The sequence below is a fragment of the Anolis sagrei genome, chromosome X (genome assembly GCF_037176765.1).
Source record: "Anolis sagrei isolate rAnoSag1 chromosome X, rAnoSag1.mat, whole genome shotgun sequence".
In the NCBI taxonomy this organism is placed as follows: domain Eukaryota; kingdom Metazoa; phylum Chordata; class Lepidosauria; order Squamata; family Dactyloidae; genus Anolis; species Anolis sagrei.
The window spans coordinates 21665392-21679080 of NC_090034.1; the positions used below are offsets into that span (position 1 = coordinate 21665392).

General features: G+C 41.7%; 2 protein-coding genes across 6 annotated transcripts in view; one reads left to right on the top strand and one right to left on the bottom strand.

The window, feature by feature from the left end:
• Positions 1-116: 116 nt before the first annotated feature.
• On the top strand, positions 117-7215 carry LOC132781926 (testis-expressed protein 47-like). Its single transcript, XM_067473476.1, has 8 exons — positions 117-125; positions 1700-1867; positions 2753-2822; positions 3160-3263; positions 4010-4074; positions 4499-4694; positions 6549-6708; positions 7050-7215. Exons 1-8 carry the CDS (start codon positions 117-119, stop codon positions 7085-7087), a joined length of 810 nt encoding a protein of 269 aa, XP_067329577.1. The 3' UTR covers positions 7088-7215.
• Positions 7216-9740: 2525 nt separating this feature from the next.
• The window catches only part of ARHGAP17 (Rho GTPase activating protein 17), a 47643-nt gene continuing 43694 nt past the window's right edge, over positions 9741-13689 (bottom strand). For 4 of the 5 annotated variants that reach the window (XM_060786477.2, XM_060786475.2, XM_060786474.2 and 1 more), the window contains one exon: positions 9741-10679. In XM_060786477.2, the coding sequence (XP_060642460.2) occupies positions 10513-10679 (167 nt within the window). In that variant the 3' untranslated portion in view covers positions 9741-10512. Of the gene's footprint in view, positions 10680-13004; positions 13048-13689 lie in introns of all 5 variants that reach the window. The other variant, XM_060786476.2, reaches the window with a different exon arrangement.

The window sequence follows — 13689 nt, forward strand, 5'->3', positions numbered from 1 at the left end:
GTTGCAACTCCCATGCAAGTCAATGGGGTTCCTCGAGAGTAACGTCATTTCTGACTCCTGCAAAAGAGGCCGAAAGCCAAAAGGACCGAAAATAAAATTAATTTAGATGATCAAATATGGCCTTGGTTTGCTTCTTTCTGGGCAGAAAGGCATCTCCTGACAGAAATAATTGGACTAATTTTCCTTTTAGGGGCATAGATAGACATCAACATCACAAATAAAGCAAATCTAATTGCAAAGGGATTCTTATTATTATTATTACTAATCTCTCCATTATTGTTTGAGGTTCTGTTTCAAAGGAAATGGTTTTTGGTTGTGCCTAAAAGGGTCCAGTCATATATATATGGATGGATTGGTAGAATTTTTTAAAAGAGAAGATTAAAATACAGAGGACTTTTTTTTGTCATTCACCAGTTTTTGACTCCCAAACCCAGCCCTTGCCCTCTCCAAATAATAATAATAAAGAAAATTTGAAAAAGGAGACGGAGGGCCTGATTCTGGCAGCCCAAGAACAAGCCATTTGAACCAATGCCATTAAAGCCAGAATTGAAAAGGTGACAACAGATCCCAAGTGTAGACTCTGCAAGGAAGCAGATGAAACAAGAGATCACATTCTCAGCTGCTGTAAAAGGATCGCGCAGACAGACTACAAGCAGAGGCATAAGACCATTGCTCAGATGATTCACTAGAACTTGTGCCACAAATGCTATCTGCCTGCGACAAAGAACTGGTGGGATCACAAGCCGGAAAAAGTTACAGAGAATGAACACACCAAACTCCTCTGGGACTTCCGGATTCAGACAGACAGAGTTTTGGAGCATAATACTCCTGCCCTCACAATCGTGTTAAAAAACAAAGTATGGATTGTAGATGTCACAATCCCAGGCAATAGCAAGATTGCAGAGAAACAACTGGAAAAGCTGACATGATATGAGGATTTAAAGATCGAACTGCAAAGACTCTGGCACAAGCCAGTAAAGGTAGTCCCAGTGGTGATTGGCACACTGGGTGCAGTGCCTAAAGACCTTGGCCTGCACTTAAACACATCCGGTGCTGACAAAATTACCATCTGCCAGCTGCAAAAGGTCACCTTACTGGGATTTGCACATATTATTCGCTGATACATCACACAGTCCTAGACACTTGGGAAGTGTCTGACGTGTGATCCAATACAACAGCCAGCAGACTGTCTGCTGTGGACTCATCTTGTTGTGTTTCAAATAATAATAATAATAATAATAATAATAATAATAATAATAATAATAATATGGTCATCGGCACATTGGGTGCTGTGCCAAAAGATCTCAGTCAGCATTTGGAAACAATAAACATTGACAAACTCACGATCTGTCAACTGCAAAAAGCCACCTTGGATCTGTACACATCATTTGAAAATACATCACGCAGTCCTAGACGCTTGGGAAGTGTTTGACTTGTGATTTTGTGATACGAAATCCAGCATATAGATCTCATTTGCTGTGACATACTGTGGTTTTGTGTCAGTAAAATAACAACAACAACAATAATAATAATTTTGCATTGAGCATGGTTTGATTGGTGGTTGCCTGATGATGATAATGATGATAATAGCCTAATAATAATAATAATATTGCATTGAGCATGGTTTGTTGGGTGGGTGCCTAATAATAATAATAATAGGGTCGTGTGTGTGTGTGTGTGTGTATATATATATATATAGGTAATATATATTTTCAAAAAATACCCCGGCCATTCTGTCAGTGTGTCGGTTGCCTTTGGGTTCCGGAACAGGCCACTGCCGGTCAAGATGGCCAACATATTGGCCAGCATTGTGACCCGAAGCACCCTCCTGAGTGCTTTAGAGGAGAAGCGGAGGCACCAGATGAAGGTTTGTTGTGTTTCCTTATCTTATCGCAGACCCTATAATGGGCTTGAATGGGGCTGAGAGTGTGTGACTGGCCCAGGGCCATCACTAGGGAGCCTCAATGGCTGAGCAGGGATTCGGACCCAGGCCTCCAGAGGCCTTGCCCAGGTCTCAAACCATATAGGCTCTGAAATAATAATAAACATTAACGTTGTTTACTCATTTAGTCACTTCTGACTCTTCGTGACCTCATGGGCCAGCCCATGCCAGAGCTCCCTGACTGCTGTCACCACCCCCAGCTCCTTCAAGGTCCAGCCAATCACTTCAAGGATACCATCCATCCATCTTGCCCTTGGTTGGCCCCTCTTCCTTTAATAAATATTAATAAATTATTTTATTATTATATTATATATAATATTGTATTATTTTATATTATTAATTATTAAAATATAATACAATAATAAAAATATTAATAAATTATTTTATTATTGTATTATATTATATTTTTAAAATAATAATATGAAATAATACAATAATACAATTCTGTAAAATATAATAATATAACATATATTATATAAATAATATATTTTATATAAAATATAAAATAATATATAATATAAATCATAGTATACTATATAATATAAAATAATATGATAAAATATAAAATAATAATATTGTAGAATATATATAATGCAATATTTATTATACTATTATATAATAAAATATACCATAAAATATTATATAAAAATAAAAATAATATTTATATATTATTATATATTAACATAATAATATAACATAAAATAATATATATATGTATATCTATTTGTATATAATTAGAAGTCGCATCAATGTGCTCCGAAGTAAATGACCTGGTGGTTTGCTCACATTTTTGGTGCTCCTTCCCTGCAGAAATACTTGATCCATCGGATGTTCCTTGTGGGAAAATTGAGGCAAGGAGTACAAGACGGAGAGATCATAAGTATACCTGCTATGCCTATTCTTAATTTTTGTGTGGCCAGAACAAAAATGTGGCGGAAATGACAAGATTCATTCATGCAAAATGAACATGATGGGAGATGTTGCAGCGGTTGGCTTTTGCTTGACTGGGAAAGTTTGGGGCAGAAAACTAGTTTTCTAGCTGAGGATTTATAATTTTCTAGCATACTACACATCCCAGGATCCCATCATGGTTAAACTGAGGGTCCGGTAGTATAACCGTCCAGTGTCAGAAAGAGGGTTGAACTGGGTGACCTTTAGAGGTCCCTTCGAACTCTAGGATCCTGTTATTGTAATGTGCTTTTCGCTCTCTTTGCCAGCCTATCATGAGCAGCTCTTCCAGCAGATCTACAAATTCCATTTGGGAGAAGCGGCTTCCGGGGTCCTGCTCATCTATCCTTCCTGCATTCTTCATGTTATTGAGGTGGGCCACGTAAAAGAAAGGGAAGACATTGGCATTTGAAAAAAGTTTGCATGGTATTATTATTATTATTATTATTATTATTATTACTAGCTGTCCCCTACCACGTGGTCCAGTCTGTGTATATGTGCATTATTTGTGTATATGTTTGTATATATGTGTATATACATGTGTTTGTGTATATATATGTGGTTTTGCGCATGCGTTGTAATGTATTTTTGTGTGTTTTGGCTTTTTAAGTTTCTTCTGCTGTGTTTTTCAGTGTTTTTATGAGTGATGGTCACTTGTTGGCCTGAGAGGTGTATTGTGTCCAAATTTGGTGTCAATTCGTCCAGTGGTTTTTGAGTTATGTTAATCCTACAAACGAACATTACATTTTTATTTATATAGACTAGCCGTTCCCTGCCACACGTTGCTGTGGCCCAGTCTGTGTATATGTGTTTTGTGTGTGTATAAATGTGTATATTTGCATATATGTGGGTTTATGCGTGGATTGTAATTTTTTTTGCCTTTTTAAGTCTCTTCTACTGTGTTTTTCAGTGTTTTTATGAGTGATGGTTTACCTGATAGGTGTATTGTGTCCAAATTTGGTGTCAATTCGTCAGGTGGTTTTAAAGTTATGTTAATCCCACAAATGAACATTACATTTTTATTTATATAGATGATGATGACGATGATGATGATTACATCCTAGCAGAATCCCTGAGCCTTCTCAAATGCAGAATATGATTTCATCTTCTTTTTGCCAGGCTTCCAGTGGGACTCTCTACCACATCCTGAAGGACCTTGCCAACTTTGAAAAGAAAGGCTCAGAGTAAGTGGGGCAAAAGCCTAGAGTAGAGCTTGCAAAGGAGAGTGGATGCTCATCGGGTTGAACCATGGTTCCAAACCACATTCATTCTATGGTGTAGATGCACCCGAGGAACCCTTTTTCGGCCTTTTGGAGCTTTCAGGGATTGTGCCACACTGCTTGGTGCCCTGTTGGGTTCTGTTTCTTACCATGGAACTTTGTGCGTTGGCAACTCTGAGCAAGACTCAAAGATCTTTTCCCCATATTGTCAGGCCAGGTGTTTCCCATCCTGTCTCTGTGCATTTTCCTACAAAGTGAAGTATCCTACACATCTCTGAGTTAGTTTGGGCCAAACTAACTCTTATCTGCGGAGGTTCCTATGGAGTCTGATCCCGCCTTCTGGAGTATGCTTACTCCAACCTGTGCCTTCTCTCCCCCTCTCCCCCAGGGCCCTGTTGCAGAGCATGAAGGTGCTGGTCCTCTCCCACAACATCCCCACGCGGCTCTTCTCACAGTGGTATGCCACAGCGGTGGAGGTGCCCGAGACTCTGGAGGACGCCACCCAGGGCCAGCCCACTGAAGAGGTGCTCACCGAGTGCCTGACCCTCTTGCTCAAGATGGGCGTCTACCTGGCCACCCTCAAGGTGAGGGAGGGAGGGGTCAGGATATAGGTGCATGTATACCTGTGTGCATGTGTGTGTATGGTACGCATACAGATATGTATGCATGGTATGTGTATGTATGTATATATGCATTTATACATATGTGTATGTGTATATATGTGTACATGTGTATGTACATGTATATATGCATGTATATGTATGAATATATGTGTGTATCTGTATATGTATATCTATGTAGGTATATGTGTGTATATATCTGTATATGCATGTGTACGTGTAGGTACATATGAATGCATGTATAATATGTGCATGTATATCTATACATGTGTGCATATGGGTTTTTATGTGTACGTATGTATATTTATGTGTATAAGTGCATTTATGTGTACATGCATGTGCACCTGTTTGTAGATGTGTACAGTATGTGCATATATGTGTATATGTATACATGTATACTTATAGATGTATATACACACACGTGTACATATGTGATGTGTATATATCTGTGTATGTATATATGTATGTGTGTACATATGTAAGTATATGTGTGTATGGATATATGTGTGTGTGTGTACCTTTAGAAACCTCCAGGGAAGGAGATGCCACCTCCACCACCATTGACGCTTACGAGTTGGAAGGAACTCCAAGGGCCCTCCAGTCACTAAATCACAGAATGCTAGAATTGGAAGGGCCACCCAAGAGCTATTCACTCTAGTCCTTCTGCCGGGCAGGAATGCACAACCCGCACGCTCCCAACGAACGGCCATCCAGCCTCTGCTTAGAAATCTCCAGGGAGGAATCATTATCGTTTATTGTTATTACTGAATCCTAGAATTGGGGGAGACTCCAAGGGCCATCCAGTCCAACCCCCTTCTGCTAGACAGGACAGCATCATGAAAGCCTTCCTGAAAGATGCTCATCCAGCCTGTAATGAAGTATCCCACGATAGTCTTTGGAAAAGACCTCGTGGGCCATCCAGTTCAAATCTCTGCCAAGCAGGAAAATCATTCAAAGCACTCCCCCCACCCCCCGACACATAGCCATCTAGTCTGTTTAAAAGCCTTCAAAGAAGGAGCCTCCACCACATTCTGGGGCAGAGAGTTCCACTGCTGAACAGCGCCCACAGTTAGGAAGTTTTCCCTAATGTTCAGGTGGAATCTCCTTTAATGTAGTTTGAAGCCATTGTTCTGCGTCCTAGTTTCCGGGGCAGCAGAAAACCAGCTTGCTCTCTCCTCCCTATGACTTCCCCTCACATCTTGATACACGGCCCTCATCATGTCTCCTCTCAGCCTTCTCTTCTGCAGGCTAAATATGCCCAGTTGCTCCTCATACAGCTTGTTCTCTAGACCCTTGATTATTTTAGTCACCCTCCTCTGGACACTTTCCAGCTTGACAGCTCCCTTCAATTGCAGTGCCCAGTGCGAAAGTGTGATTCCAGGTGTGGTCCAAGACAGAATAGAGGGGTAGCCTGACTTCCCTGGATCTAAACACGAGACTCCTTATTTATGCAGGCCAAAATACCATTGGCTTTTTAAGCTGCCACTCCACACTGTTGGCTCATGTTCTCCTTCCTGTTCACGAGGACTCCGATCTTTGTCACACATACTGCTGTCGAGCCAGGCGTTCCCAATTCTGTATCATTGCATATCATTTTTAATGCCTAAGTGGAGTATCTTGCATTTGTCAGTATTGAACTTCATTTTGTTAGTTTTGGTCCATCATCTCTCTAATCCATTAAGATCGTTTTGGATTTTGCTCCCATCTTCTGGGGTACTGGCTATCCCTCCCAATTTGGTGTCGCCTGCAAACTTGATGATCACACCTTTTAACCCTGCATCTATGTTATTAATAAAATTGTTACGCAACATGTTCCAGGTGGGCAACAAGGGCCTGAGCGACTGCCTGCACCGGGGGGTCCCCGAACTTCTGATCCCGGCTGAAACTGTCCACCGCCTTTGCCAGGCTCCCGAGTGCTGGAGCCCCGCTGAGTTCCTCCAAACGTTCAGTAACCCTCTGCAGCCCAGCATGGATTCTGGTAAGAAGGAAAGCAAGAGACCCTCTGAATGCAGAGGATGTTGTAGTCTAGGTTTGCTTTAAAAAATTGCATAGTAATTTTTCTTTTCAGAAATAATGAACTAAAAAACAATGACATATATACTATAACTGGTGGTTAGGTGGCATTTAAGACTAAAGATAATTCCTATGCTATTTTACTTTGACATATTATAGGTTAAAAGGCAATGCAACAAAACTGGAGAAATGAGTGTGAAAAGGAGTTGAAAGTGGTGCCAAACCACATTAAATCTGCAGTGCAGATGCACCCTTTGGTCTCAATTATGATCATTAACCGCTTGGTGTCTTTGCGCTTTTTTGCAGAAACGGTGTGGCCCACTCCTGCCCATATGTTGAAATGAAAGGCTCCGGATATCCATCCAAAATGCAGGATGATAGTATCATTGGTGATATGAGCCTAAATACAGACTTTGGCCTGGGATTCTTGAGATCCACCTGCACTAGGGAAGGCATCAATAAAGATGTTTGTATTTACAACACTTGGGAGTTGTCTACTTCATTTGGCTGCTTATCTAAACAAAGGGAAGCTCTGCAAGGGTCTATGTATTTGCAGAGTGGCTTGTAGGTCTTCATCTGAATGTGCACAGACTACGTTATCATTGGCATAATGGAGTTCTGTAACAGATGTTGTTGTGACCTTGGTTTTGGCTTTTAGTATGCTGACATTAAATATCTTGCCATCTGTCAACTCTAAGCAAGCCACACCTTTGCAGAAGAATACGAGAAACTCAACCTCTCATTGAACATTGAGAAAACCAAAGTGCTCTTCCAGTAGATACCAGCCAATTCCTTCTGCAATGCCAGAAATACACTTTAATGGTGTAATGTTAGAAAATTTTGACCATTTCTGCTACCTTGGCAGCCACCTCTCTATAAAAGCAAAGACCACCAGCACTGAAGTGATGCCCCTACACTATCAACTCTGCTGGACTGGCCACGTTGTCCAAATGCCCGATCACCATCTCCCAAAGCAGTTACTCTACTCCCAACTCAGAAATGGAAAATGGAATGCTGGTAGACAGGAAAGGAGATTTAAAGATGGGCTTAAAGCTAACATTAAAAACTGTGGCATAGATACAAAGAACCAGGAAGCCCTGGCCCTTGAGTGCTCAAACTGGAGGTCAGCTGTGAACAACAGTGCTGTGGAATTCCAAGCAGCACGAATGGAGGGCAAAAGGGAGAAACGTGCCAAGAAGAAGGCACATCAAGCCAACCCTGACCGGGACTGCCTTCCACCTGGAAACTGATGCCCTCACTGTGGAAGAACATGCGGTCAAGAACAGGGCTCTACAGTCACCTACGTATCCACCACCAAAACACTTCATTTGGAACGCCATCATACTCGGACAACGAGGGGTCACCTAAGTAAGTAAATAAGTAAGTAGTATTTGCACATTATGTATTTGCACATTGCTGCAAACCATGCTTTGCTTGCTAACTCTCTTTCAGTCCTTAAGCCAGGCCTTGCAAAGAAGGCCAAAAGGAGCTGTTTTGTCTTCAGCACCCTTCCATTACAAAGGGAGGAGAAACAAAAGAGGGGCGGGAAAAGGTCACAGGTGGAGCTTATGGCTTCATAAAGAAAAAAAAACCCAAAGCAAATAATATCAATAAACCCCATTCTAATGAACCGTGGGAGTTGAAGTCCAATATTCGGAGGGCTGCAAACACCTTTGTATAAACGCAGCTGACTCCCATCGAAATGACTTGAAGTTGGGGGCTGCTTTCCAATCAGGTTGTAGGGCGTTTTAAAACAATTCTTCCATCCGATCCTTCTATAATCAAGTATGTTGAATCCACTCTTACTTTGAGGAGGCTGCTGTTTGGTCTCCAAATGATCTCAAGTGGGCAAATAGATGAGAGGAAATCATACATTGGGTGACTCAAAAGAGGAGTTGGCCAACAGGGTAGAACCAGTTCTCATAACGACGACAACAACAACAACAACAACCACCACCACCACCACCAAATATGAATAATTGATGTTGCACTCCCAAGTAACAGAATTTATGAGAAGCAACTGGAAAAGCTTACACAATATGAGGATTTAAAGATCAAACTGCAAAGACTCTGGCATAAGCCAGTCAAGGTGGTCCCAGTGGTGATTGGCACACTGGGTGCAGTGCCTAAAGACCTTGGCCTGCACATAAAAACAACTGGCATTGACAAAATCACCATCTGTCAGCTGCAAAGGGCCACCCTACTCGGATCTGCATGCATTATTCGCTGATACATCACACAATCCTAGTCACTTGGGAAGTGTCCGACATGTGATCAAATACAAAAGCCAGCATAGGGATCTTGTTTGCTGTGTACTAATCTTGTTATGTCTCTAATAATAATAATAATAATAATAATAATAATAATAATAATAATAATAATAATAATGTATTATTATCAACAAATATAATAAATAAAAATAAAATAATATATATACATAAAAATAATATCAATGATGGCTTTAAGTTCCAGGAGGGTAGGTTTCAAATGAACCTTAAAAGGAACTTTTAGAAATGGGATCAATGGCCTATATAGTGAATTATTATTATTATTACTCAGCCATGAGTGTTCAACTATAGTAGGATATCATCATCATCGTCATGCCGGCTCCCAACAAAACCCAATCCATTTTGTAACCTAAAAATATGCAAACAATAAAACAATAAAATTATTGAAAATAAAGTGTTAAAACCCTTTTGAAGGATGTCTGCTTGGGATGTCCTCCATTGGGTAGAATGGGGCACCTTCCTCTATGATATGAGGTGCTGCAAGTACCACTTATGCCTTACTGAGGCAGCCCTTCTGGATGGAAGCAAAGGCCAAAATCTCCCTTGAGAGTGAGAAAATAAGAATGAAATCCCCATTGTGACTGAAATGCATTGATTTCGCTGATGGACGATCGATACCTCTTACATAAAACCCAATGAACTAACTGGACCCAGGGCCGACCATTGGGTTTAGGCTGCCGCGATAACAATGAATGTACTTTCCAAGCCATTTCCGAAAGCGAGGTGGGCTTTTACTCAGAGCAGAGGCTCAAAATCACTTCCCAATTTCAACAACCGGAAGCAAATACACATTTGTGTTTTTTTTCCCCCTCTCTGAAAAGTTTTTCTAGCTTGATAGCCACTCTCTAACCGGCCATTAAAGGAAAACAAACAAAATAGGGAGGTACATACAAATAACTATTGAGGGGGGGGGGGGGGAACAAAAGAGGTAAATAATACTTTAAGAAAAAAACGAGAGAGAGAGAGAGAGAGAGAGAGAGAGAGAGTCTAGCACTGAAATGTTTAGAGAGAGAAAAAGCTTTGTTTCCTTCAAGGCACAAGGAGAACATCCGCCGTCGGGAGAAGAGACTGATAACCAGCAGTCCCGCTCTGCAGGGCTGGCGGTGAGAGTATCTTTTTTGCTTTTTGGTTCATAGTTTTAACAACAAAACAAGAAGAAGTCTGCAGCATGTCGGAGGCCAGGACGCCTCCTTGGTAAGAGCAAAGGAGGAGGAGGAAGTTCCAGAGAGAGGATACTTCCAGGGTTAACATGCATTGCTTTGGATTCTCTTGGGTTTGTTTTCACTTCTTTCTTTTTTTGGCGCAGAACACCATCTTGGTTGCAACAGCAGCAGTGAGGCTCCTGAAAGGCGTCACTTTGGCCTCGCCGTCAAGGCACAGGTCACCAAACCGGATACGGACAGATAATGCCATAATCTTCTTTACAAAAGGTTCTCGCTGTTAGGCCTCGGCCGCCTCCATCCTGGAGCATTTCCTTTCTTTTACAGGGCTGTGCTTTCCGTGTCACGGTCGACGTCCAGCACAAGGTGGTTGTGGGGATTCGAACTCGGAGGCGGCAGAGGCAACGTCACAACAAGTCCTGCAGGGGATGGAGGCTCTGTGGCAGAAAGGCCCCGCAGCAATGGATCTGGGACACTGGGGCTGGAGTCTGCACGGAGAAGGACAAAGCAGCAAAACATAAAATACAAAAACGTATGTGTACGTTTTTGTGACTATTATGTGTTATTTCACCACATAATAGTCGCAGCCCCATTTTGGGAGGGATGACAAGATGGGGATTTTGTGTTCCTCGCATAATAGTCGCAGAGCCAAATAAGGCAATTCCCACTTCTTTTCTTCTCTCCCTCCATCTTTCTCTGAAGGCCTTAAGGCAGTTTAAATACTATAAAATTTGGGTCTCTGGAGCTCTGCTCTTCCCTTCTTTCTTCTTTTGGATGCTGTAAACTGCCTTGTCTTCAGAGAAAGAAAGAAGGAAATAAAGAAAGAAGGAAGGGACAGAGGGGAAATCTTCCCTCCTCTTTCCTCTGAGGTCTGAAATGGAGATCTCTAGGACTCTTCCTTCCTCCCTTCCTCCCTCCCTCCCTCCCTCCCTCCCTCCCTCCAAAGAGCTCAATTTCAGATTTTGTAACTGGAGTTGCCTCTGAAGAAAAAAGGGAGAGAGGTGGATTTTTTAAAAAAGGGATAGAAGGTGTGGCTATTGTGGGATGAAATATTGAGTATATGCATTCATGGAAAGGACACATTTCCCTTGTAGAGACAACAGCAACCAGACCATGCCTCTGAAAATGTGTGTTTGGGAAACTCCTCTTTAAAAAAACAAAACAAAAAAAAGGAAAGAAAAGAAAAGAAAGAAAAACCAGAAACCAGAGAATGAAAAGAAGATTGTTTTTTCATCACATAATAGTCGCATCCCCTTTTTCCGATCAAAAGTGTTTCCCCTTCAGATCTGCTAAGGGAAAAAAATTTCTGGGCACAAAATCCTGGAAACTCACAGAGGAGCCAAAAGTTGCAAAACAACAACAACAAGTTATCACCAGCCCCTTCTTGCGGCATGAGCCAAGGAGCTGTTTTTAATGCTCTGAGCGCCACACTCTTATTATTATTATATTCCCAAGGGAAAGTCAACTGCAGAAGCTGCCTGGTCCATGAAAGGAGAGGAGTGTTAATTCTAACAAACTTTGCTCATTGTTGTTACTATTATTCCAAAGAGAAAGCCAATCAAGGGAACTGCCCAATCCATGAAAGTAGAGGATGTTAGTTCTAAAAGACTTTGCTTGTTGTTGTTGTTACTATTTTTCCAACTGATAGGACTTCCCAGTCCATGAAAGGAAGGAAATATTCCTTCTCATAGGAGGGGATTCTGGTTTATAGAGTCACAAACCGGGCCACGTGTGGATGGCGACCTGGCTGTTACCTGGAAGTGGGCACAATTGGTGACATAATCAGAGCAATATGATAATTGCCTACAACAAATGACAAAGAAGCAGGACAAGACTTCTGACCGTACAGGACATAAGCGATGGCTTGATGTCAATGCACCCCCCCACCCCGAAAAGCAGGGAGCACATCTTCCACAAACACAAAGGACTTGCGCTCACAAACATGGAGGCCTTGTTTACCCAATCTGATGAGGGCCAAGGCAAACTTCAGGCAAGGGCAAACTTCGGCCCGCCGGGTATTTTAGACTTTAACTCCCACAATTCCTACTAGCTGTTAGGAATTGTGGTAGTTGAAGTCCAAAACACCTGGAGGGCCGAAGTTTGCCCATACCTGCTCTAACCCCATTCACTGCAGAGGACTAATTGTAGAAATTGGCCCTTGATTTCCTGCAGAGACAGATCCTCCTGCAAAGCAACCCTGACAAAAGATGGAGAAAGAGAAGGGAAGCCCCTTTTTGTCTCAATCTAGTAGACATAAAAAGAGGAATATCATAATAATAGAACTGGCCTTTGTTGTGTGCATTTCGATACACATTTTAATGATGTTATAATGGTCTGTTTTCAGGCAGAGCCAAGTAATAAATAACAAAATTATTATTATGTATTGGAGAGGGTGGAAGGCATTCACAAGTGTCATATTTAATTGCTTGGACCACCAATTATTATTATCATTATTATTATTATTATTATTATCATCAATTGAGGAGGGTAGGAGGCCTTCACAAGTTTAATATTTAATATCTTGAACCACCAAAGACTTCTATAAAGTATAGATCTGAACTTGGAATGGGACTTTAAAGAACCGTCCCAAATAGGGGTGTCTCTCTCGGGGCGCATCTCCCCAATGTGTTAGAGTTGGGGCGAGGGGGAACCAAAAGGAGCCCCCCTCTCCTCCTGCATGCAGGATTAGTTCGGAAGGGGCAAGCGCCAAGCCATGTTAATGGAGCCCGGTTAGTGCGCGGCCAAGCGGCGCCCGTGATTTCTTCGCGTTCACACACAAGATGAGGGTCCGGCCAATCAGGGGGCCTCCTTACCATTTTCACTCTCAGTTCCTGCTGAATAACACAGGTCAAACATCTAGATTGTTTAATAAAATTCTCAGTTAGAATGGATTACTTGCACGCGGTGCTTATCACCTAGAGGGATTCAAAGGGTTATTTGCTGGCAAAGCTTCAAAAGGGATTGTTGTTTCAGCACCCATTAGGGGATCGAGGCCAATGCATTAGAGCTCTGGTACAATTAAGGTGCGGGCATGCATTCCTTTGGCCTGAAAACCCAGAAAATATTTATGCTTTCTCACCACAAGTCCCATTAAAAGCACGCAGAATCCAGCTTAATAAACAGCAGAGAAGTCAAACCAGTAGATGCCTGATAAGGTCCTCAACCACATAATTGCTTTGTTAATCATCAATTTGCTCTAAAGTGGTGGTTCTCAAAGGGCATGTCTACACCGATCATTTAAGGCAGTTTCGAACTGGAATTAAAAAGTGGGTTTTGATGTGCAAATGTTTCAGGCCCGGATGGGAATGTCACAAACCACTGAGGCACATTAAGCGTTTTCTTTTGCACACTTCCTTGAGCATTCACTGCTGCAGAAAGAGGTAGGTAATAGTAGCAATAATAAATTGATTCAATAACTGTTATTATTATTGACTGTTTAGCTAGTTTCAAACTGCATTGAAAGGTCAGCATAGATTGGCCCAAACTGGGGTCATTTTG